The 26,023-nt window shown below is 48.2% G+C and overlaps 1 protein-coding gene across 4 annotated transcripts in view; it reads right to left on the bottom strand.

Annotated features, from left to right (window-relative positions):
• Positions 1-26,023, bottom strand: part of MYO5B (myosin VB) — a 334,482-nt gene that overhangs the window by 92,944 nt on the left and 215,515 nt on the right. For all 4 annotated transcript variants that reach the window (XM_078060351.1, XM_078060352.1, XM_078060353.1 and 1 more), the window contains exons 11-15: positions 21,479-21,560; positions 20,830-20,970; positions 13,086-13,208; positions 12,057-12,140; positions 12-167 (exon numbers count right to left, since the gene is read on the bottom strand). In XM_078060351.1, coding sequence (XP_077916477.1) covers positions 12-167; positions 12,057-12,140; positions 13,086-13,208; positions 20,830-20,970; positions 21,479-21,560 — 586 coding nt within the window. The remainder of the gene's footprint in view (positions 1-11; positions 168-12,056; positions 12,141-13,085; positions 13,209-20,829; positions 20,971-21,478; positions 21,561-26,023) is intronic.

The following is a 26,023-nucleotide window of genomic DNA, read 5'->3' as shown; positions in this document are numbered from 1 at the left end:
CAGAGGCTGACCTGGTGGCCCACAGTTTTCTTGTGCTCCTTGTTGGATGCTTTCAGGGGGGGTCTGGCGGAGCGAATGTTGATCTTTGAAGAAGAGCCCTTCCCAGATGTAGTGGTGGCAGGAACGGAGTCCTTGTCATCGTGAAACAAGTCAGCCACTAGTGGGAACTAGAAACAAAGACAGGAAGAACACTGAACACAAGATCTCTTGGACTTTCCAAGTAGCTTTCCAGTACATACCCAAGAGACCTGAAAACACACATCCATACACAAACTTGTACACCCAAGTCCATAACCACATTATTCACAGCAGTCACAAAGCAGGAACAACGCAAATATCAATCAGCTGATAAACAGAACGTGGCAGATCCGTACAACGGAATACTGTTCAATGACCTAGGGGAATGAAGTCCCCATATGCACGACAGCATGGATGAACCCTGGAAACATGCCAAGTTAGAGAAGCCAGATGCAAAAGACCATGTTGTGCATGATTCCATTTACATGAAATGTCCAGGGAACAGAAAGGAGTTCAGTGGTGGCCAGGGACTAGGGGAGAAGAACGTATAGAGTGTCTTTTTGGAGTAATGCACGTTTTCTAGCATTTAGAATTTCTCCTCTCTGCTCATCCCGAGAGGCCCATCTCTTAAGGCCCAGCCCTGCCTTCTCCATAGGCTTTCCTGGGTCACCCCCTCATGTCTCCATCATGCACCCAAGTACCAGCCGAGGTCTGTGCTGGGCCCTGAGCCCCATGCTTGCTGAGCCTAAGGCCTTCTGGGCTCCCCCCTCGATGGAGGAGGAGGGCAGGGAAAAGGATTAAAGGAGATAGTTCACGTAAGCATATAGTAGTGTGCCCAGCATATCATAAGCAGTCAAACATTGCCAGGGGGATATACGTGAGAAATCTGTCCACATGGTAAATGTTCTGAGCTACAGAGGAAACTCAGAATCATAGAATTTTAGAGCTGGAGCATAGAGCATAAAGATCACCCCTTCGAGGGGCAGGTAAGGAAAAACTCAGGGAGAAAGGACCCTCCAGAATCCTGCTTCCATCTCCATTTGTCCCAGCACCAGGCATGGTGGCCGGTATCGGCTCACCTGGGGCTGCTGGTTAGTGACTGAGCCAGGGCCAGAACCCGGCTTCCAGATGTCCCAGTCAGAGCCTGCTTCAATATATAACGGTCTCCTGGTCATTTATCCCAGCAATATCAAGAAACTGGAAATGCACGTGGGTTTAAGATATGGTCTATCTCTGATACACCTGTGCAGCATCCTCCTTATTGGAGGCTTTTCGCAAGGTGGGGGGGGGGGGGTGGGATCTGGTGGAGCCAGCACTGGTCTTTGAAAGTGATCCATTCTCAGATGTGATGGTGGCAGGAACAGGGTCCTTGTCATCACGAGAGAAGAACACATAAAAGGGAACTTCATGAAACATCCCTGCAGATGACAGCATCCCATGAAATCTGTAGCAGGAGACTGAGGCTAAGGAAAGCTTGAAGGGCAACATCATCTCCATGGAAGGCTACAGGTTCAAGATGGCAGTGACGGTCCACTTATGCTGACATCGTCCTGCATTTAACTTTCCAGACCTTCTACAAGTTCAGTACCAGTTTAAAGGAGTATTTACTGAGCACCAAGCCAACAGCTTGGGAAGTAGAAGAATCCTATAAAGCAGAGACCCAAATTTCACAATTTAATGGCACACTCCCATCGGTACTCCATACATCAGTATTTCAGGGGTGTTCAAAAAAGTCCTAGAAGCTGTGTTAGGCAACACGCATGGGCTTTCTCATATTCCAACCCAGGGTAGGCCCCAGCTCATCCCTTCCTGCAATCAGACATGCCTCACAGCATGTCATCGTGATGCAAATATAAACATTTGAGGTCTCGGCATATTAGTATATTACAACATCTGGGAAAAGGAGCAAGATGGTGCTAGGGGCACTGTAACTGTTCCAGAACCTGGGGGTTAGATCCAGGCGACTTAGTTCACTCAAAGGTGGTTTCCACAACCTTATTACGTAGCATGCTTGGGTTGCAAGGTGATGTGACTGGGGGGTTGTAAAACATGCAGGGACCATCCCATCCCCTTGGGGCTATCTGCCATTTGATCTCCCCCAGGACATGGGTAGGATCAGTGGCAATAAGTGCAGGCATTTTCTGTGCAAAACTAGGTAGGTGCAGATGTATTGCTCACTGAGCATCCCTCAGTTTGAGGACCTCTGCTATTCTTTACATATTAAGGTAACTTGTAGGATTTCCGTAGGTCAAACGCCTAATTTCACCAAGCCTTAAGTCTGGTCCTGTGCAGAAATATCTCACAGAGAGGAGCACATAGAAGGTTATGATGGTTAATGCTGAAGACCAGCGTTCGAACGCTGGTTCGAATTATGAGTAGATGCTGGTTCGAATTATGAGTAGATCTTCTGTATCAAGATTCACACTAAAACAGAGGAAACAAAATACTTCCTCCTAACCTCACTCTTAGGTATTATCAGTTAACAGTTTTTAAGCCTTCAATTTGAGAGTCCAAAGTAATTGCATACCACAAGTCAAGAGTTTTATACCACACATTAGCTAGCCAGATGGGTTACAAAGCAGTTAAACAAGTCTGTGTGCACACACATGGGCATACGTGCTGGAGTCAACACACGCATTTTGTAAAGTTCCATTCGCACTCTGCACTTGTCGCTGATCACAAACACACCAGTCATCAGAAGCTCCTGACTTCCATTTCTTACCGCAGTGATCTACATGCAAATAAAGGTTGTGGTTCTTTAACTCCATGGTCTGGGTTTAAAGTTCAGTCTAAAAGTACCAACTAATGACCTTAAGACCAAAGATCATCTTGGATAAGCAGCTTAAGTCCGTCCTCACTGCTGGCTCCTCTGTGACTGACATCAGCTGGGGACACCATAGCACTAGGAAAGCTACCATATTCCTGAATAAGACACGCCCCAATCCCTGCCGTAGGCCCTTATTGTCAGCCAAGGGGCTTGGGAGTTCACCCCAATGAGATTAAGGATGTCTCCCAGTTTCAGGTGCCAACAGGTGACAATTCAGTTCCTATTTCAGCATTTTTGGAACTAGATCAACAACTTTTGTCCACACATGGTGTTTCAAAATCATAAATACTGCCTTTCTCAAGGGGGAAGTAATTAGGCTGTCAGAGGAATAAAGATGACTCCGATAGGATTTTAAAAATCTGTGGCTAAAATGTGCATGTGCCAACATCATAAAAATGATAAACTCATTATTTCCATGTGCTTTCAAAGAACAGGAAGTAAATATTGTCAAGCAACTAGACGGACTGGTTTGTTCATTCAGTCACCAATACTTAACTGACTGCCACACATCCAACAAATAAATACTGTGCTTGGAGCTGGGAACACAAAAATGAACAAAACCAAACAGAGCCTCTTAGGTATCATGGAGTTTATGATCTAGCATGGAAGGTGAACTCTCATCAATTAACCCCATAATTAAAAGTTTAATGACAAAAAGATGATTTCCTCAAGGAAATAAACAACAGATGCACATGACCGAATCAGGGTCCCAGGGTAGAAATCAGGAAAGGCTTCTCTTAGGAAGTGATGTTGGAGCTGGTGGGTCATTCGGGGGCGGGGGGGGGGGGGGGTTAGGAAAGCATGTTAGCAAAATATCTGCATGTTCAGGGAACTGATATAATGCCAGTACAGTTTTAGTACACATCCCGAGGGGGAAGCAAGAAGGACCAGCTCATGCAAAATCCTCTATTGATGATTTGGGTATCCTAAAAGCAATGTGAAGCCATTAAGGGTTTTTTTTTTTTTTTGGTTTGGGGTTTTAAATAAGAGCAGCTAACATTTATTGAGCACCTAGAATATACCAAGCATAAAATTCATTCAGTTCTCCCAATGATCACTTGGTATGACATCCCATTTTACAGATGGGGAAACACAGGCTCAGAGCCCAAGATCACAGAGGTGGTTGGTGGCAAAGCTAAGAATCGCACCCAGACGGCCTGGCTCCAGAGCCCACACAATGGGTCACAGAGGGGAGCAATGACCAGGGATCTTTTGGAAAGATCACTCTGGCTGCAGCATAAGAGAGAGCCTGAAGTCCACTGCACAGGAAGCTCTAGAGCAGTAAAGAGACAGAAGAGCCTATCACCTAGCGGATCTCTGGGATGTAAGGTACTACAAGACATGCACTGAGCTAGGGTCAGGAGACCTTGTAGATCCGACTCCACCACTTAATTAGCTGTGTGACCCATGGCAAACCTCAATCTTATTAGATTTAAAATTTCTCATCTGTAAAAATGAGGGAATTGAAAAAGAAGATTCCTTTAAGTCTGACCTAGACTCCTACATGTTCTCCTATCTGTAGTCTCTCCCCTTTCCTAGGCGCCTTCCCTTCAACACGTAGCTATGTTCAAGTTCTTTCCATGCAGGACCATCTCCCCGTCCAGCTGGCTATCCCTGTGCCACGCGCCCCCATCTCAGGCAAGGCACCCGTGGACACCACCCTGGGTCATCCCTTCTCAACCCCGATCCCCCCCCTCCCCGCCATGCCGTGGTCTGCCCCCCACACTGCCTAAACCGACCCTGAGAGTGACTTCTGGGGACCCTACTTGCCAAATATGGTGGCTGGAAGTGGCCCAGCTTCACTCTCGGTCCGACTTGTCCTTGGTGAAGGACCCAAGTCCCTTCTGGGAGGCCCTCTTCCCTGACTGGCAGCTCTGCTTCCCTCCCACAGCTCTTTCCCGGCACCTCCCACGGGCCCATCCTCCTGCCTGTCTCCCCGCAGTGCTGCCGTTTCCCAGGACAGCAGCCTCATCATTTACCTTTTCTAACCCTCGTTCCCTGGACAGTCTCCTTCACACCTATGGCTTCAACTACCCCCTTCAAGCCTGTCTCTCTAGTCTTGATGTTCTTCCACAACTACGATCTGCAGTTCCAACTATCTGCTCCTTATCTTCCTCCCTGTGTGTGTTCCACTGGAAACTCCAAATTTGACATGGCCTACATGGCCCTCACCCACCAACTGCCCAAATTTGTATTAGAGAGCCTGCCAACACCCTACTTCTTATCCCCACATCCCCAAGTTCTGCCCACGGTCAAGTTCCAGCAGTCCTGAATCACCAGAACACTGCTGCCCTATTCAGGCCTTCCCAAGCTCTCCCAGATCGCTGCAGGTGCTTAGAACCTGAGGGTCCAGCTCCAGACACACCTTCGTCCCAACATATCCTACCCACCAGCCAGAGTCTTCTCCAAATACAAACCTTATCCAGCAACTCCTTGTGTAAAGACTCGTGAGTCCTCATGGTCTATGGCAGAAAGCCACCATCACACATAGTGAGAACACAGGGAGCGGCAAAACCAGAAGTGAGTGGGGGGCGCGGAGAGACAGCCTGGGCATAGGAAGGACAGCGGGGGCGGGGGGGGGGGGGCTGATGCCAGAGGCACACATGACGAAGGGTCAAGTGCCCAGTCAGACTGCAGCGGAGAAACTCCCACAGGGAAAGAACCAGAGGCTAAAGGCAGGTTTGCATTTTAAAGACATCAGTGATTCATCCAGTCGGTTGTTTCTAAACACAATACTGACTAAATTGTAATTCACATACTTTCTAAAATGGATTTCCAAGACGTTCGAGTCAGGGGTAGTAGTTACCACATGCATGATGATACGGTTTCAGGAGTCTAATTTACAGAAATCATTAATACTGGCTTTTTCTCTGGAAAAAATCTATTAACTTCTAAGGTCAAGAGAATGTATTAAAGCTGCACACGGAACTTTGAAACCAGATTCAGCAGTAAGAAGACTTTAAAATTGAAGCCCCTTTCTCTTGTTTCAATCAGAAGCTCCTCCCTGGGCCCCGTGCTAGAATTTGGGAAAGAACACAACCAAGGTTTAATCTGGAGAATTTGCGTTTTATCTTAAAAGCTAGGTTTTAATTATAGGTCTTGGCTATTGAGACTGCGTTTGGAAATGATAGGATGTCTGGGGTGGAGAGGGAGAGGAGTTTGCTGAGACATCAACTCTAAGAAAAAGCAAGAATAGAACAAACAAGAAATACTGATGGCTGTACCACCTACCCCATCTACCCACTGGGACATGGGGCCTGGGCTAGACAGGGACCTCCTTGTCTCAGCAGGGTCCCAACTATAGACCAACCTGAAGTCTCAATGAAAAGTAGTTACGTGAAGCTCTTGCTTGACTGACAATTCATGCAGAAGAATGAACATATGAGAATGTGTTTTCCTTAACTAACTCCAGTTACACTTTAGAGGCCCTGGGAAGTCTATTTATGAGCTGAGTAACCAATAATGCACAACTCCAACTCATCTGGGCGCAGTCCTGGGAAGCAGCATCCACAGGGGCCTTTCTGAAAATCTGCTCCTTCCAATCAGGAAAACACTCAGATGATACCTTCAAACAAACCAAGCACTTGCCTGATACCCTTTGTCACTTATGTGGTACTCTCTGCTATTCAAGGCTATGGATAGATTTTTAAAAGCCGGAAGCAAATCTATTTGAAGAGGGATTAAAAGAAGTATGAAAACGCTTTTTACAGACCATTCGATAGTTTAAGAAAAATGTCAATTACAGCTATATACATATACATAGCTGTTACCTTGGAAATCACGTCTGTTCACTTCTGTAAGAACACAAAACCCCTTTCCTTTAGAACAGACGCACGAAACTAAAATAAAGACATGCTCGAAGAACCATTTGATTGGAATCTCTTGCCCAGAACCTTATCTATGAAACCTGGCTGCAGACCTAATAAAAAATACACTTCCTTTTCGGGCAGTTCTTTCACATGGGTACTGCTGCCCTTCGGGGGAAAAAAGCTCCAATTTTTAGGTACAAAATATTTTGTTTAAAGGGGTTTTAAATGGGCTTTGGAGGAAAAGTCTCAGCACTTCTTTTCTTTTGTTAAAGACAAAGTTGGACTTTCCTGTATTGGAAAGGGGATGATACGGTTTTACCGACTAAAAAGTTCTTATGTGGTTACTATTCTAAATATTTTTGGAAGTTTTTGTTAACTACCAACGCCAACTGATCTTAAATAGGAAGCACTTCAAACACCCTTGAAAGTGTTATATTGTATGTCAATTAGATCTCAAAGCTGTTATATGAAAAATAGGTTTAAAAATACTTTTTAAATTGGAGTAGGATTAACAGCAGCAGATTCATTTCAGGTGCACAATATAAGAATTCAACACTTCTATCCGTTACTCAGTGTTCATCATCAAGTGTCTCCCTGATCCTTTATTTCATCCCTCCCCTCACCCATCCACTGGAGAGAGAAGCTATTTGCAAGTGATATGGGAACCCAACATCAAAAATAATCAGGTTTAAAAAATTTAAAGAGGGGTGCCTGGGTGGCTCAGTCGGTTAAGCGGCTGCCTTTGGCTCAGGTCATGATCCCAGGGTCCTGGGATCGAGCCCCACGTCAGGCTCCCTGCTCAGTGGAGAGTCTGCTTCTCCCTCTCCCTGCCTCTCTGCCTACTTGTGCTCTCTGTCAAATAAATAATAAAATCTTAAAAAAAAAAAAAAATTTAAAGATTCAGAGGGCCCGAACAGTTTCCCAAAGACGACACACAAATGGTAAACGGACACATGAAAAGATGCTCAATATTACCAATCGTCAGGGAACTGCAAATCAAAACCACAATGAGGTATCATCTTACACCTGTGAGAATGGCTAAACTAAAAAACCCAAGAAATAACAAGTATCGGCGAGGAAGAGGACAAAAGCGAACCCTCACGTACTGTTGGTAGAAATGCAAACTGGTGCAGCCACTGTGGAAAACAGCATGGAGGTTCCTCAAAAAATTAAAAATAAAATTACCACATGCTGTAGTAATTCTACTACTGGGTATTTACCCATAGAAAATGAAAACACGAAATGGAAAAAAATACGTTTTAAAAAAGCAAATGTATTTGCTCAAAGTGGAATGTGTCTGTGACCCACAAAGACCACACGAGTGCGGAAACAACAGACACACATACAGTGTCATTCCTCGAGGAGCTGAAGTCAAGCCGAAGTCGGAGGAAGGAGACCCAGAGCACACGCATCTGGGCCTTGTCTGAGGTACGCCATTGTGACTCTCGGACCTCAGGGACTGCTACAGCCCAGGGTAGGTGGCCTTGGGCCAATACGGATTGGTCTTGAGATCCCTTCTGCTGGGATGAGTGGAGAACCGGCCTCAGGACTGCCTGCCTGGGAAACACCACCCAGGATGGTCCTGGCTGCCCAACGCTTACTGACAAACTCCACATCCATTGCTTGTCACTCTGACCTACACGCAGTGCTGCCCTGGCATAGGAAATCTTAAATATGTGCTCCTTTTGGGATTCTTTTTTTGGGTAAAATATTGTTTTTATAATAAACACTAAGAAGGAGAAACCTCCACTTTTAGTACCTAAAACAAATCAGTCTGTTAAGGACTTAAAGTCGTGTTTTAAAGAGGCATTTCCTAAGCCTCTATTTATAGTTCTCCAATAGCTGAGAAAGCAATTAGCTACGTGATAACCTCTTAGTATAACTGGCTTTCCTAATTACATTCTCATTAACACTGTTTTATTTCACTGCTCTTGGTGGGAGTGCTTTAAACATCCCTTTGGCTGGTAGGCTACATGGGAGTCTTCCATCCCATACAGCTTAATTATTCACAATGATTTCTTAATTTCTTATCAGGGGTGTCACACAAAAGAAAAAAGCTAATAGGTGTCCCATAAAATAAAAATGCTTTAAGTAAAATTATGAATTTATATATAGGATTTGAGATTTATCTATGCTCAGGGAGATGAAAAACACCACAAGAAATGGGCACTAACTCCATGCCACAGGGCCTTATATCTTTCTAGGTCTTTATTTTACACTCTGTAATATGGAGTTGGAAACATAAACCTCATAGGACTGCTGTAAAAACAAAGTTTTACAGATGATACAAGCTCAGTGAACAATGAGCTTCAAAAACACTACCATGACAGGTGCTGCCAGATAAGTCCATCTGTCCGAAGGATTTAAAGCACAGTGAGAACCACTTTTTGATTTATAGCTGCAGTCTGGGTTGGGCCCGTCTGCGGGTTTACAGGGACCTGGTTTCGATCTTTGCTTTTTACCTCCTGGGATTGTCTGCAATGGGCTCAGGGTGGAGAGTTCTCAGCCATCCTCCTGCTAGGGTCTGGTAGACCTGGAGGCCCCTCCTGGTTCATCTCTGAATGCTGTGAGAGGCTGGGATGGGACTGCAGGTTGGCAAGAAGGTCACTGGTTCTTAAAAAGATGAGCTGGTAAAGAGGAAAGCTAGAGTGTGGCAGGTGGGTAGGGAAGAGAAGGACCGTTATCTTTTAAGAGTAGATCCCAGACCTATCTTACAGTCCCAATTTAGGAATATCTACAGACTTTTAATGTGCATACTCTTTGAACCATCCACTTCACTTGTAAAATTTACCTGACTGATGTAATTGCACAAGCGAAGATCTATGCAAAGGGCATTCATTACGGCCTTATTTCAATTAGCAAAATATCAACTGTTTAAAAAAGAGAAGAGATACATAGTCGTGTGGAAAGACAGCAAAGATCTAAGTGAAAAGTCAGAGAGAACTATGTATAATGTGATTCATTTCAAACCTTACAAAGATGTACCAATATGCTTGCGTATGCAGAATGGTACCTGATGAAAAGGTGGGTCAAGGAATGGCAGAGAATGCTTTTAAAGCTATTTAAATTGATGAGTCTGTATTCATGTCTAATAAAAACCCAGGACCTCCAACCTAAAATGATACCCCTGTACAGAAAAGAGCTAACACAGCAAACTTGAGACTGCTACCCCTGGAAAGGCCTTGGCTGGGGTCTGGGAACTTGGATTTGGGGAGGGTTTTCACCAGACTCCAGTAAGAATGGTTCACTGGGTCCAAATGGTTTATGCAAACAATATGGTTTACGCTGAACACCTGCCTTCCTTCTGAGAGTCTGGAATTTTGGTACATGCTAGGCAAAGGGTGCCTGTGTAACTGACTCCCCATAAAAGCTCTGAGCCTTGGCTCAGACAAGCTGCCCTGGCCGATACTTCACATGACAACACCCTGCTGTGGGAATGAAGCACAGGGGTGCCGCGCCTTTCCCAGTGGCTCCCCCCCAGGGAGCGTGGGCCTGGTTTCCCCTGGACTTCACCCCACGCACTGTTCCCTTTGCTGGTTGCTTTGTAGCCTTTTGGTCTAATAAGTCACAGCCTCAAGTGTAACTATCTGCTCAGAGTTCTTGGAGTCATCTTAGCAGATAATTGAATTTGGAGGTGGCCTTGGGGACTCCCAACAATTTTTTTTTTTTTTCATACTACCTTCTTGACCTTCACAGCATTACCAAAATCCACGGGACTGTAAGATCCAGGAGATTAACTATATGTATTCATTACCACTACATAACGCAAAAATACCCAATAAAGGGGAAAAAATGTCAGTTACTAATCTGCTGGAGAGATTCCTCTTTTTAAGATTCCTGAGAGACACTCAAAACAAAAATCAATACACCGGCAGAACCAGACACTCTCTCCCTCACCCACCCCTCCCTTGTGCTCTTACCTGAAAAGAGGAACTTAGAACAAGACAGTGAAGTTTCTCAGCCTCTGAGGCCACTGTGTCACTCACAGAGGAGGTCACAGGGCTCTAAGCATCTAAGAAACCATGAGGCAATGTGCTCCAAGAGCTCGCGCCATCCACTTCCTCTCTGCCTGTGCCTTGTGCCTCCTGTTCCCACCTCCCCTTTTGAAGAATGCAAAAAGTCCTATGACCCACCATGAACGACAGTGCCACAGACTTGGCAAGCTGAGGGGTTAACCTTGTGCTGAATCCCAAAGTGATACTCACATTTACCCAGATTTCCCTCCAGGGCGCCTCCAGAGAGGACCCTGGGCAGGGGTCTGCCCTGAGCCGCCCATATGCTGGTACTCACTCAAAGCTGCCCTAAACCCATCGCCTGGGGCCATGGGATTTAACGGGCTGTACTCGCCCTTCTGTCCTTGGGTCCATTGTGCCAGGTGTATTTTCTCCATTCCGGCATCTTGCCCTATTACATTCATCTGAAGCTTATCACCAAGAGCCATCAATCTGCAATTTCTAGCGTTATCAGGCCCCTGCAGCCAGTTCGGGAGCAGGAGGTCTGGGAGAAAGCCTCGCAAATCCCGGAGAGTCCCTTTCGGGGTTTTCTTGGAAGGGCTGCCGCCGGCAGAAGCACGTGCATCGAGCATCGGTGTGTCGGCCCTCGGGAACCATGGTGCCCAGACCCCCCCCCCCACCCCGCCGCCGGGCCCTCTCCCCAGGCCTCCCCTCATTCCGGCAACCGTGTGATGACCTGCCACAGACAGCCCACTAGGCTGTAAGCGCCTACAGGGCAGAAGCGCTCTTACCCCCCTTTGCCTGCTGCCGGCTGTGTCCGGGCCAATGCCCACAACACAGGCGCTTACTGTTTGTTTACTGAACTGGTGCCTTGTTTCCTCTGCCTGTAGAATGGACACAATCTTTCTATTATGCTCATGAGAAGGAAATAAATTCTGGAGATAAATCTACTTTGGACACTATTAAGTGTCCCTCAAATCCTACCCTCTGTTCCACTGAACTTTTTGCTTATAGGGAGGCTCTGTAGGTGCTACACAGAAATGAAATGTACAGATGCCAGGATTTGAGGGCATCTAAGTAATCCTACCACCTGCAGGTAGGAGAGGACGACAAACGACTGCCAGTAACGTTTTCCTTGCTACACTCACTGCTGTCCCCCCTCCTGACGGTCACCTTTCTCATGCCCCCGCCCCTCACAATGTCATTCTATTAACTGGTATCTTCCCCAGTTGCCCCTGTCCTTCACCATCTCCTGCTTTCTTCCCCCCACGGGGTCATCCTCAAATGTTTTCAGATGGAAATAACGTATAAGCCCCTTCACATTCGCCCTGCCTGTCATCTCTGCCTTCCCCCACGCTCCGGGGTGGGGCCGACGCCACCCGCACCCAGGGCTGCTGGGTCCTGCTGTGGACGTTTCTGCTCTAACACCCCACCTCTGATGCCCTTTACCTTGCTGGCCTTCAGGATGTTGATCTGCTCTTCATACACCGTGTCTCTGTTTTTCTCCAGAAAACCATCTGAAAGGTACTCCACCTGGGGCCCCAGAGGGAAACAAAAACAGGAGTCAAGTGCTTCAACCTGCCCAGGCACCTTCCACAGCCACCTGAGCACCTGAGTCCTTTCATCTCATCCATAGTGTTTTCTGACGAGTGGTGAGTAGCTGGGAAACCCACAGATTCCCCATTTAGAATGCAAACCCAAGATGTGATCAGGATTTATATAGAGAAAATTGAGTATTCATTTTGTGGAAAAACATTATTTTAAAAAAGGGGTTCCTGTAACATGACCTAAGGCCTCCTTTGGGTGCTGAAAAGGCTATCAAATTTTGTTTTTGAAGATTTTAATTTGAGAGAGTGTGCATAGGGAGAGGGAGAGAGAAAAATCTCAGACTCCACACTGAGGACGGAGCCAGACTCGGGGCTTGATCTCACAGCCCTGAGATCATGACCTGAGCTGAAAGCAAGAGTCAGATGCTTAACTGACTGAGCCACCCAGGTGCCCCTGGAGTCTGCATTTTAAGGAGACCCCAGGTGATTTATGTGCAGATTAAAATCTGGAAAGCACGGGCTAAGGCAAACAGAAGAGAAATCCATGCAGGAAAATTCTGTGTACACCAGGTCCCAGGAAAGGAGTCACCTAAAGAAGAGCGCCATTCTGTTCTCACGCTTACTTTCTCTCTCCGGGGTAGACTCACAACTGTTTTACGTGCTCCTGTCCTCCCAGGAGAGAGACCCTCAATAAATATTTGTCGAGCACATGATTGGGGAGCTGTAGCCCCCCCCTCCCACCACCTGGGGCTCTGCCAACGTAGTGACAGTTTGATGTATCACAGAGGGCCTGTGGGGAGGGAAAGAGAGGGTAGACAAAGACCCTAAGAGACTTTCAGGCCACTTGAATTCAAGAGAGACCACTCCCTCTTAGCCCTGAATCTCTGTAGGGTGGGCCTCACAGAGCACCCAAGCCCACGGAGAGACTCACCTTATCAGCAAAGTGGACGACAATGAAGGCCGTGTTGGACATGCGGGGTTTCTGGAAGTGTTGGCTGCCAGAGTGCCGATCATAGAGCTTCTGAGCCCAATTCTGGTCAGTTCCTTTGGGAACCTACAGAAACACGTAAGAGGACAGAGTGCTCTGTGAAGAGGAAAAAGCAAGCAGAGAGCCATGGCAGGGGGAGATGGAGTCCACCAGTAAGTCGACCTCACGGGGCTGGACCCTAGCTGGACAAGGAAAACAAGCTTTGGCCACGAACGCTTTGGATCCCACACAGCCTGCTCTCAACCCCGCTGGGTGGGCTGGCCCCAGTGGGGTCCCTAGGAATGCGCTGAGCCTCAAAGAATCTTCTGGTTGACAGAGGCTGATAGGGTTAGAGGAGCATCAGTTTGGAGCCCAAGGTCCCAGGAGCTGCGTCAGAAGGAATCTGAAAATGTGACTTCAGCATCATGACTGTGCCATGCCCACCGCTAGCTCCACGCTGCTGCTCACTCGGCCCAATGCCCGCAGCAGGAAAGCCCACCCTCTGTGCTCATCGAGACACCACTGTCCAGGCTCAGCTCAAGTCTGCCCTCTTCTCTGAAGGCTTTCCTGGCTACTCTTGATCTCACTTGGGAATTCCTCACAATTAAGCTCTTACAACATATGCACTAATACAGTCCATCATTGGGTTTTGTGTATTGCTTCATTGCTACAAAGTGTAAGCTCATTGGGCTCAAGGAATTTTGAGGGCTTGCTATCTATCTATCTATTTTATCTGCCCCTCAAGGAACTTGGAATTGGGTTCTGGGCACACACTGGGTATTAAGGACCTAGTGAATGAGCTATGCAGTACTTTCTCTGCCCTCCCCAAGTTTAAATTTAGAAGTTTCACTGCATTGGGGTGCCTGGGTGGCTCAGATGGTTAAGCGTCTGCCTTCGGCTCAGGTCATGATCCCAGCATCCCGGGATCGAGCCCCGCATCGGGCTCCCTGCTCAGTGGGGAGCTGCTTCTCCCTTTCCCTCTGCCTCTCTCCCTGCTCATGCTCTCTCTTTCTGTATCTCTGTGTCTCAAATGAATAAATAAAAAAATCTTTAAAAAAAAAAAAAGTTTCACTGCATTAAGCATTCTGAAGGGCAGCCCCTTTCAGTACCTTCAGAGCTGGCTTCAAAAGTGAAGTTGAAAATACAACACAGAGTCACTGTAACCACCGTTCAAATTGTCCAGGATGATGGTCCTCCTCCAGGGGGGAGGTGTGCCCTCCGCCGTCATCCTTGAAGACCACTGCACACAGCCGTTCCTCAGTTATGCCTCACAACTGGGCCTGCCCTTTATTACTTTATATTGTATGTTTGGACGAGGCAGGGTTGAAGGTGACCCTTACAACAGCCATTTAAAAAGGGTTTTGTTTAGTAAACCAACAAAATCTGTGGCATAAGAAAAATGCCTACACACTTAAGAACAAATTTCTCAGTAAGTAAGCAAACCAGATTTTTCTCCATATTCAATTTAGTGTGACCATTATTGAATACCCAATGCTAAGTGCTGTAGGTAATTCAAGAAAAGAAAACTTTTTGACAGAGGCTATTAATTGTGTTGAGCAGACAAAATACATTGGATTCTCAGCACTCTTATGTACACTGTTTTCTTTGGTCTTCAAGCATTCTGTGTTTAGAAACGGCAGGTACAGGGGAAGGAAAGGATCAGCCGCGCAGGGCTGTTGGAGTTGAGGCCAGAGGACAGAAACCCAGCAGACCCACCAGTGGCAGGACCAGGGCAGACAACAGGAAAGGTAGGATGTGAAGACAAGACTCACTTAGGTCAACACACTTGCCAGCTTCCAAAATCATCTTGTCCTGACAATGAGAAACTGGACTTCTGTTAGTAGACTTCGTAATCCTACATCTTCCCTAATTCAGCCTGGCATGAATCAGTGACCAAAGCAGGAAAACGACATGTACCCATATTTCCTGACAAGGGCATTGTTTCTTAACCACCACCCTCAGCCTTCTTTGAGGCTCAATGGAAAGTAAGGGCCAGTAGGAATTAACAATTAAGATTCTCAGATAATATTAACAGCGAATGCCCATGGCACTTATTGGTCAATTTTCCATAATTTTAGATATATAGACTCATTTAATCCTCACAAGAATCCTATCAGCTAGGCACTATGTTTATACAGTTTTACTGATGAAGAAATGGACACGGAGAGGTTCGGTAACTTGCCCAAGGTCACACAGCTGGGAAGCAGCAGAGCTGGGGTTCAAACTGGGCCAGGTTGGCTCCTGGAGCATATGCTCCCTGCTACTGTGCTTCCCTGCCTGACAAGAGAGGTTTAATAGCAGCCACGAAGATGGGGTTAGATGGAAGGCACTTATCTCCAAAAAAGATTCGAACCAAGCATAGGAAGAAGAAAGCAAATCTTGTATTTTGATAAAATCTGGGTTGTGGTATCAGTAGCTCTGGAATGTGCTGAATCAAATCCTTTAAAAAATACTACACGTGGCCTTCCTCTCTTCTCAAAATAACATGAAGAGGAGCCTGGATCCTAGCTCTGTCCTCATCTACGTGGGGACTGTCCCATTCAAAAGCACAGGTTTGAATGCATATGAAATGCCCAGAATAGGCCAATCTTTAAAGACAGCAAAAAGAGAGGCTGCCTAGGGTGGTGGGGAGAGGGGGAGTAACTGTGGGGCAGGGGCTCTGCAGGAAGGGGGTGGGGAGTGAGTGCAGGGGCGGGGGAGAGTGACTGCTAATGGGTTCAGCTATTGTGGCATGACTCTGAACAGACTGCTAACCAGCGATTGTAGATTTTCAATGAGTGAATTTTAGGGTATGTTAATTGCATCGCAATAAAGCTGTTAAAACGCATTAATGCCTGATTTTACTCTTTGTTATTGAAATTATAAAATTAAGGAAGAGGGCGAGTTCTCAGGCTCCCCAAGCCCCTCTCCCCCAACAGCCTGCATTATAAGCCCAGGGGCTCAGGTGCTCGGTGGCACCAGGGGCAGAGACGGTGCCCTCTCGGACTCCTTCCTTCGCTCCTGGCTGCCACCCCCAATGCCTGTTCCAGGATTTTACTTTTCCACCCTCACAAAACGCCCCTCTGTGCGCTCAGCAAAACACCAATTCCAGACCAACCCAACTACCCGTGGGTCCGTCCTCACACCTGGGTGGCTGAGACCACATGTCAACTTCTCTCTCCTTTATCAAGTCCTGCTGGTCATTTAGTATCATTCAGTATTACTGCCAAAAAAAAAAATGCCATCACGTTTCACCGTGAGCGGGCATCTCTGTGGATGAGGACACTGCCCAGATCTAAGCGGGGAGCTGGCCTCAACGACTCCCCTCTCTCCAGGGCTGGTCTCTGAGCTTCCCTGTTGACAGGACAATCATTCCCCTCCTGGCCTCACTCTCTCCCAGTGTCCAAGCCGCCCCCTCTTGCACAGGACGCATTTCCTCGAGGGTGCCAACCAAGCGGGAAACCCGAGACCTGCTTTACATCCAGAAACTCCCGAGCATCCACAGCTGGCAGATGATCTCCTCCCTACACTTCTCCCCACCTGGGGCCTGTGCACTCACCCCTGCCTCCTGCAGCCACGTCCACCTGCCTTTCCTTTCACCAGCCTCCTGTCACAGTCATGCCTGCCATGGGGGAGGGGGTCAAACCTACCACCTCTGCTACCTCACCTCATCTCCCCACTAAGTCGCAGAAGCTAGGCTGCTGCCCAGACAGCTCCCCGACCAAATTCTCTGACCCACAGGCTTGCTGCCAAAGGTGGGGGCCCCCGGAGCCCCTGTGCACCTCCCAGCAACCCTTTGTCTTCCCTGCCTGGACCACATGAGGAAGCCCCTTCTCCAACTCTCTTCTCTACCTCGCTTCCACATGGCAGTCGGCGACGTCCATGAGAAATTATTCACATCCGATCACACCTGTCCCTGCCCCCCAGCCCCGAGTCCCCGGAGCCTTCAGAGTCAAGTCCAAACGCCCTCCCTGGACAGAGCCTCCCATTCTGATGGTTCTTGCTTTACCAGCTTCACCTACCACCACCACGGGGTCTGGACAGTCCGGGCCACTTCAAGTTCTCTCGGTGTGACACTCCCATTGCGCAGAACGGCACCCCCACTTCCAACCTCTCTGCTTCAACGACCCTTTGGGGGAGGCTTCTCCCCACAACACTCTCTCCTCAGTCACCTGGTCCTGAGCGTTCCCACTCTGTCACCGTGGGGATGGCTGCAGCGCTTGCCTGAGCCCTCGAGGTGCGCTGCGTGAAGGGCAGGGACTCAGGCCGTCACACAGGAACGCAGGGTTTGCCGGGCAGGTGCACGAGCAGAGGTGCGAAGGCCCCTTCACCTCCCTCCCTCTCCGGTTTCAACCTGTTCACAAGCATACAGGACAAGGAGACCTCCGGGGCAACAGACCATGAACCCTTGAGCTTAATACCGAGTAAAGTCTCCTGCGAGCGGGCTGGACCCAGGCGAGGAAGCAGAAGGGCCTTCAGGATCCTGCCCCTCCGCTGCCTCAACAGCGAGGTGCAGGTCTGCCCCCGCTGCCGGCTCTTCAGGCCGGCTCCCTAAGACAAAGGAATCCTACTCACCCAGGACAGAGCCTGCCTCCTGCCTCGGGACTGCCCTGTGGGTCCCCAACACCCACTCCCCAAACTGAGATCATCTGTAGTGTTACTCGCAAGCGTTGCTTCCAGGGGCCAAGGTATCGCTTTCAGAAAATCCCTGCTGATGCCAACCTGTCACTTCCGAGGAACCATGCGCTGACCTCTCCTGTCCCATCAGCCCTAACTCGTGGTTTCCTCCGAGAGCGAGGGCAGAGAACGCCCGGTCTGAATGTGGGGTACGTCGTGCAGCAGCCTTAGAGAGCACGGGGGACGGGAGAGGTTTAAGAGCAGCCTGGAAATAAACATTTCCTGTAAGCAAACACCCTGTGTCCTGCCCCCTTGGTTACTGATGGAGCAGCTGTGGTTCGTGGCGAGGACGGAGGCTGACTACAAATCCAGGACTATAAAAAGGCTTTTCCACCTGAAGGAGCCCTGGGTGGTTTAACTCCTGCTCCGTGAGCACCCCTGCAGCTGCAGGCACCCATCACGGGCTCCGGGGCCACCCCGCCTCCATATTTCTAATTTAAATCCCAGCTCACTGGCTCTGCCTGCCGCTGTGTGTCTTCTCCAGGAAAAGTGATTTTCCCAGTGGCTGCTTTTATAGCACGAATCTAATCCTTCATGTGGCTTTGTGTCCCGTCACATGGGGGTCACAGAACCCAATTCTTCACGGTGCAGTCCCCATTCTTCGTTCTCATTCTGCAGCGTGCGTCTCAGCCGCAGCGGAGGAAAGGAACTTCGTCTGAGGCAGCGCTGCAGTCCCACAGGACAGTCCTGAGGGCCACCACGTTGCCTAGGTGGCCAACTCCGGGGGACCCCCTCCCCCGCTCAGGCTCAGAGCCAGGGCGCTTCCAAAGGGTGCAGCAGGCTTCCCTATTTTGTAGCATTGGGCTCATTGCAGTAGGATCTCCCTACAGGGAAACACACCCTTTTAAGGCGTAGAAGGCCATGAGGTCTGACAAAGGTCCCGCCTCCTGTTGGTTTGCCCTCTATCTGCTCCGAGCAGCCGTATCACATCGCACTGAATCACTCTCAACTCCCAGAGCACTTAGCTCTGGGAGGAAAAGGCTCCACACCGGGGTTTTGTAGTCCTCCTTAATGAGGTGCTCGCGTTGCCCACCACTCCACTTTTCCGCTGAGGATCTCCCACCACCCTGGGAACCACCGGCTCCCCAAGCCCATAGGACTCCGGTTTCCCCTGGCTGGCTTGCCTCCCACCCTCCGGACAGCAGTCTGAGGTCCCTGCACCTGTGTTCCTACCACTCTGACTTGACATTCCTGGGACCTGTCCCCTTGGGCAGTGGCACCCTCAGATCCTCAAACCAGAAGCCAAAGCAAACCCAGCCCACGTGGTCCTTGATTGTCTGCTAAAGGCAGGATAAATCACTGGAAATCAATTAGGCAGTTGCTTGATTCACAGAATCCATCATCCCGAAGCATTAGGCATTTTTCTAAGAGGTGTGTGTACACAAGGAAGGGGAGACCATGCCCCGGAGCTTTATGTGACAGCGCTTAGAAGAGCTAAGGTAGAGCAGTGCAAGATAAACCACCTACTTCGTGTGCCTCCTCAGAGCCTCATTGGGTCTTAAGCTTCACCCCTGGGGAGGGGACTGAGGAGCTGGAGTCCTGGAGCCAGGGCCCGGGGTGGACACAGGACACAGTGGTGCTTTTGGGGCTGGGGTGTGGGGCGGGAGGAGAAGGTTGCCGATAGGAGCACGCATGACACTGGAGGAGGGGAGCAGGGCCCCGCTGAGCATCAAAGCGGGCTGTTGGCAGCAGACGCTGAACCCAGAGGGTGAGTGAGTGGGGACCACAGGGCACGGGGAGGGGAACAACACTCAAGAGTTGGGGCCATGATTTCGGTCATTTAGCCAGCTGTGCTCAATGCAGGGACCAGTGTCCTATCAGCTTTACTGCTACCTCACAAGCTGAGCACGCCTAGGCACATGCCTGCCACACTGAGGAATGAGCCCTGCCCGCAGCTGACTCAGGACAAAGCCCACAGCTCTAAAGAAATGCTAAAAACTGTGAGGAATGAAGATGCACAAGACTGTGGATTTCAGCATATTTCACTCCCTCTTCTACTGTTCCATTAACCATTCCTTTCCACTGTCAAAGACAATGAAATAGGAGTACCCTCCTAGAAGCGAGGCACCTCCTTCTCCAAACCATCAAGTCTCACTCAGTCCTTCACAGGCAAGATGTGGGAGGCCAGAAAATAAGAGCAACTGGGTTTTTTCCTTGCAATACCCAGAATCGTGTGGTTTATACACGTTTCGATGTGAGTTTCCACTGCTGGAGGAATGTACCCTCTTATCAGCAACCACCAAACTGGGTGAAATGCTGAAGATCATCGGATCCAACCCCTACTAATTCATAGAGCAGGAAATGGAAGGCCAAAGTAGTTAGGTGATCAATAGAACCCAGATCCTCGGGGCGCCTGGGTGGCTCAGTCAGTTAGGCGTCTGCCTTTGGCTCAGGTCGTGGTCTCGGGGCCCTGGGATCGAGCCCCACGTTGGGCTCCCTGTTCAGTTGGGAGCCTGCTTCTCCCCCTCCCTCTGCCCCTACCCCCCCGCTCATGCTCTCAAGTATATAGATCTTAAAAATAAAATAAAACCCAGATCCTCCTGGCCCACATTTCCAAGGCTGCCTGGCTCTCCCCATGCTGGCCATTCAGGACATTCCTGTCCTACAAAGTAGAATCCACAAAAACCTAGATGGGGGGAACCTATGGACCTCATCTGCCACCAAGCTTGCAGCTCTATCACTCATAATGCATCTGGCATGACAAATATGCCCCTGGGCTCTTGATCTTCACTCTCTGGGGATGCCTGTCTAGAAGTTGGGGTCTTTCTCTCAGTACCTAGGATATCTGGGGCACCAAATCCACACCACCGTTCTATTGTGTCAATCCATACCATCCATTCTCTGCCAAGAGAAGTACACATTCATCAACACAGTTACCTTCTAGCGTGTAGAATGGACACCAAAGTTTCTCTCAGCACACTAAAGGTGGGCTAACTGCACATGCAATCCCAGCTCTGAGACCTCCCATGCTCCCTTGCAGCACACAGCTGTCCCCAGCACCTCCCCCAACCCTGGAACTGAACTAATACAACAAGTGCATCATCAGTTTTACCTTACACTCTTCATCCAACAAGTCCAAGATGCCCAGCTTTGCTTCTATGAGGTCAATACAAGGTTGATTATCATAAAAATCAATCAAGGTCCAGGGGATCTGCTCCTTCATATATTCTTCTTGCTCTAGTTTGAATACATGCTACGGTAAGAAGCGAAAGGTCAAGGTTAGTGAACTGCAGGCACATCTCGACGTTCATCTCCCCTGAGCTTCAACCACATGAGCTTGGAGTCCCAGAGAAGGGTGTATACCCATCAGAAAAGGTTTGGGCACGAAGTCACAGTTGTGACTGCAGAAAAGGAGCTAGGTTAGGTGACCCCCATTTCCATGGGAGCCCTTCTCTAGAATATTCTAGTAATCAACTGGTTTGCAGTTCGGCAAATACCCCAGAAGCCCAGGATCAGGAGGCATGGGAGTCAAAACCAAGGGGAGGATCATTTACCCTCTCAACCCAGCTGCCCCATCCAGACTTCCTCCCGAGCAGCAGGGACTGCCTTCCCAAAGCTGGGGCACCACCAAGACACTAAGAGAAGGCTGGGGCGGAGCTAGCGCCCGCTGACACTGGATGGAAGAGAAGTGCCTCAGGCTGTTGCTCCCAGGGCAAGAGGTATCCGCACCCCTACACCCCAGGTGCAGGAGCCGAGCCTACCGAGTTGAATTGCTGCTGCAGCTTCTCGTTGGCATAGTTGATACAGAACTGCTCAAAGCTGTTGACCTCAAAGGTCTCAAACCTGCAGAATGGAAAGGGAGGACAAAGGGGCATTCGTCTTACCAAAGGAATCACTGGAACTTCCAACAAGGCCACTCTCATCTCCTCTCTGCCCCCATCCAGCTCCACCCTCAACTCCAGCACAGAAGTCCCTGAGGGGGTGCCTTTTTCCAATTCACACAAAGGCCCCTCATGGGCTGGCAGCATCCCCCCAACCAACACAAATGACTATTTAACCAATCCCCTATTATAGGACATTTTGGTTCTTTTCCGGATTTTTAGCTGCTATCAATGCTGGCAAATGTTGTATATACATCTTTGAATTCACGAATCTTTCTGTAGGACGCTATCATCCTAGCAGAATCACCATGTCAGAATATGGTTTCTTAAAAGGTAGAAGAAAATTAACTTCCAGAAAGGTGGAACTAATTCATGTTATCACCCCACACCCACCCCAGCCTCCCAATGCATGCAAGTGTGTCTGGTTGTCCTAGTACTGGTTAAGGAGGTTTTGTTTTTTGAATTCATCTTCATGAAGTTCGAGTTTACACACAATTCGATGACAATCAGATGTGCAGCTTAGAAACTGGCAGGAGGTGGGGAGAACTGATTTGGGGGAAGGTGTACAAGACCCAAGGTAGGAAGTCAGGAAGGCAATTATTACTGCAGTAATGCTCCCAGAAGACCCAATCGGGGCGTGACTTAAGCTGGTGGTGACTGAGTAATGAAAAAGGATCTAAAGACACTAAGGGAGGGAAAAATGAGAGGGCTTCAAGCGACCAATGGGGCACGGAGGCGAGATTCACTCACACAACCGAACAGACGTGGTAAAGCTCGCCAAGCCAGAACAGTCTAGCAGGATCAGCGGCGTTAGCTACAAATGAGTGGGGCCATTTTGTACACTGGGCAGAGTCATCAGGCCGAGGCAGTGGAGGGGCAGAAATGCAGGAGGAAGAGGAGGCTTTTCCTCATTCACACTACTGTTGGAATGAGCACCTACTGAGAGCTCAGCCCCAGAAGCTTCAGGAACTCTCACTCACTCAGTGCCACAACAATGCCATTCTACAAGTGGAAGAGACTAAGGCATGGGGAGATTGAATAATCTGTTCCAAATCAGAGTCAGTATGCAGAAGAGCCAAAATGCGAACCAGACCGTGATTTCTGAGGACCACATTCTTAAGAAAAATTTCATTAAGAAAAGGAGAAAAAGATCAGGGAAGGGCAGTGGACAGGATACTTCCCAGGAGCATCAACAAGGTGCCTGGGGTGGTGGTGGGGGGGCACAGGCTTCAACCTCCCCCATAACCTTAAGTTTTATCCCCTCATTCTTCAGTATAGGCAAATGAATTTTCTCAATCTCATATAAAATTATGCCAGTCTTCCCCAATAGATTGTACTCCCTAATTACCACTCCTAAATAGAAATGTCGGCGCTGTGGGCTGGTGGTATTGGAGAGGCAGCACCCAATAAAGAATAAATGCATCAGACAGCCAACAGGGCCATGTCAGTGCCCAGAAAACATCGGGCTTCTCCCACCTCTCGCGCCCACCTCCCCCGCCAAGGTGTGAGACATGGAGAAGTGGAGAGTCATTTTGAGATCAAAGGAGTCAACTGTTTGGAGACGACCATATTAAAAAACAGCCTTTGGTCATACCCACATAGGAGAAATAATTGTAAGTTAATAAAAGAAGACCAAAGATGCAATGTCCAGGTAGGAGCTGCGCTCCTGGGCATGCAAGAGACGGCACCGTGCCAGTTGTCCTGCTGCACTGGGGGCCCCCTCAGTCCAGGTGATGGCCCTAGACACGGACTTCTGTCACTTAGAACCTCACTTCCTCCCCCACCCCCATCGCACCCCAACACAGGTTGCTGACACCAGCAAACCCCCAGAGGAAGCTTAATAAAACCTACAAGAAAGATAAAAGAGTCACCCCAGCAATTGGCCAGATAATAGCGATCGGGTGTTCGTGCAGGGCTTGCACTGAGCTCCACAGATAAAGGATTCGAGTATCTCCCACTTGTCATTTCTTAAAGGTTTATGTTGGTAGCACTCCACCAAGAACATTCTCATTAATTTGAGATGGCCTAAAATTAGCTCACAATTTCCCTATTTCTAAGATAGGATCTGGTAACAATTCCTCCGCCATCTAGTGTAATTACTGTCATGTCTGCTGAAGGGCCAGAGATGAATGAGGGGTCTGGGGAGCTTGGACATTGTCTAAAAGATAACAGACCTCAGAAAGGCACAGCCAGGGAGATAGGGCAACTTCTCTACAATAGGATTATATCTGTAGTAATTCTTCCCATCACCAGAGATGATTTTCTAAAATAAACACAATGGATCAATTTATAGTTCACAACATTAAACTGTCACAAAGAAATTTATATACTAGAGGGAACTGGATTTCTCCTGTACAATCAATGTTGAGAATATTTAGACCAGAATCCTTGGGTGGGAGAAAGGCAAAACAGTAAGACTTGATACTGAGACCCAAGGTCTGTATTCTTGGTGGTACAAACATCACCCCTACCTTCACTAGCCTCCTATCCCCGAAACGTTGAAGAGGATAGAATTTCCTTCTGGCTCTGCTCCAATTTCAGGGTGTGGTAAGGGCCACAAATGTCCCTAAAAATAAGGTAGTGTCTGCTGGAAAGTGAAACTGCAATAAAACGAGGTCAACCAGGCCCTCTGAGTTAATTATTAACCTCCACAAACCTCTTGCTCCAGAGCAGAGGCCATGCGAGGCTTTTAAGGGCTGGGAAACAGCTCTTCCCCTGGAGCATGGCTCAAAGGAACCCAGCTTCTTAGCTCAGTCTCCTCTCTCTTACCAAGACCATGCTCTACCCTTCTACCAAAGGTCAAATGACAAAATATGGGTTGTAGGTTGGATATAGAGGGGGGGCTGCCAGGGAATGATTATTAAAAGTTGGACAAGTCCTCCAGGACTTTCCCTCCTGAAGCCCATGAAACCTCACAAGGGCACCCTGTGGTCTGTTCACGAGGCCAGCCCCTCTGATCTCTTTACTAAATAATCTGGGGATGCTGGCCATACTCTTGAACTCTGTTCTTATGCTTCTCTGTGCCTAGATGCTCCCACACAGGATTTGGTCTTCAGGTAGGGCACAGTACTAGGTGCTGCTCACATCCCAAGGCCAAGAACGGTTATTCTTCTGGAGGACCTAAGTCCCTTTACTTTGCAGTGTGCTCCAATTCCCTGCTCCTCTTTGTGCCAGGAACCCCGGTGTGGGACAGAAAAATGCCGACCATATGGAAATCCTCTCCCAGCCCATCAGTCAACTGTCTCAAGAACTGCAAGGGCTGCAAAACAGCTATCAGGAAGACCACAGGAACCCAGTATATGCAACCTCCCAAGGAACAGAGATTTGGTGCGTTATAGGACTTTAATGGTGGGTGAGCTCATAGGGGTGACAGCACGGACAGAGAGAACTGTGACTTTTATCTGAGCCTTAAGAATATGTATGGGTGTCTGGCTCTAGGCACACTCCCAAGAGCTATGTCAGAGAAATTCTGGAAGGTTGAGATGGACTTTAGGGCAATCTGAGTTACAAGGCTCTCCCAGGAGACTCAAAGATTCCAGGGCAAACCCAATGGCTTCAGGGATCTGCTAGATCTGACAATACTGGGGCCAGCCATGCATGTTTACACTGAAGATGACATGTCCAGGGATCTCCTGGGCTGCTCACATCTGGTCCACTGTTTATAGGCTGGAAGGAAAATGTCATGGACTTTTCCCCCTCCATTCACCACAAAACCTTTTCATACTGGTCAGAGAGGAGCTAGGTAGTCTTCTCTGAGTAACTAAATTGGAACTATAAAATTAAGTCTATTTTGAAGATGGAGACCAAGAAAACAAAATATCCATTAAAATGAAGGTAAACAGTGGGCCTAAGAAATTTAAGATATATCATTAAAGGCAACTTAGGTATAGTAGGAAGTATTATATACAAAGACCTCTTATAACAACAAAAAGCAAGTAACAAAAAATGGGCAAAGGACTTGAACATTTTTCCAAAGACAATATATGAATGGCCAAGACGCATATGAAAAATGATCATCACCACTAATTGTTGGAGAAATGCAAATCAAAACCACAAGGAGAGATTACTTCATACCTTAGGATAGCTATGACCAAAAAACCCCCAAAATAACAAGTTTTGTCAAGGATGTGGAGAAATCAAAACCCTTGTGCACTATTGATAGGAATGCAAGGTGGTGCAGTCACTATGGGAAACAATCTGCAGGTTCCTCAAAAAGTTAAAAATAGAATTGCCATACAATCCAGCAATCTCACTTCCGGGTATATGTTGAAAAGAGATATTTGCGCACCCTTGTTCATTGTAGCATTGTTCACAACAGCTCAGAGGTAAAGGAAACCCAAACATCCATCAGCAGAAGAGTGGGTAAACAAAATGTGGTGTATACACACACTGGAGCATTATTCAGCTTTAAAAAAGGAAATTCTG

The sequence above is a fragment of the Halichoerus grypus genome, chromosome 13 (genome assembly GCF_964656455.1).
Source record: "Halichoerus grypus chromosome 13, mHalGry1.hap1.1, whole genome shotgun sequence".
In the NCBI taxonomy this organism is placed as follows: Eukaryota; Metazoa; Chordata; class Mammalia; order Carnivora; family Phocidae; genus Halichoerus; species Halichoerus grypus.
Note: the sequence above shows the minus strand (reverse complement) of the source record. Positions and strands in the feature narration are given on the sequence as shown.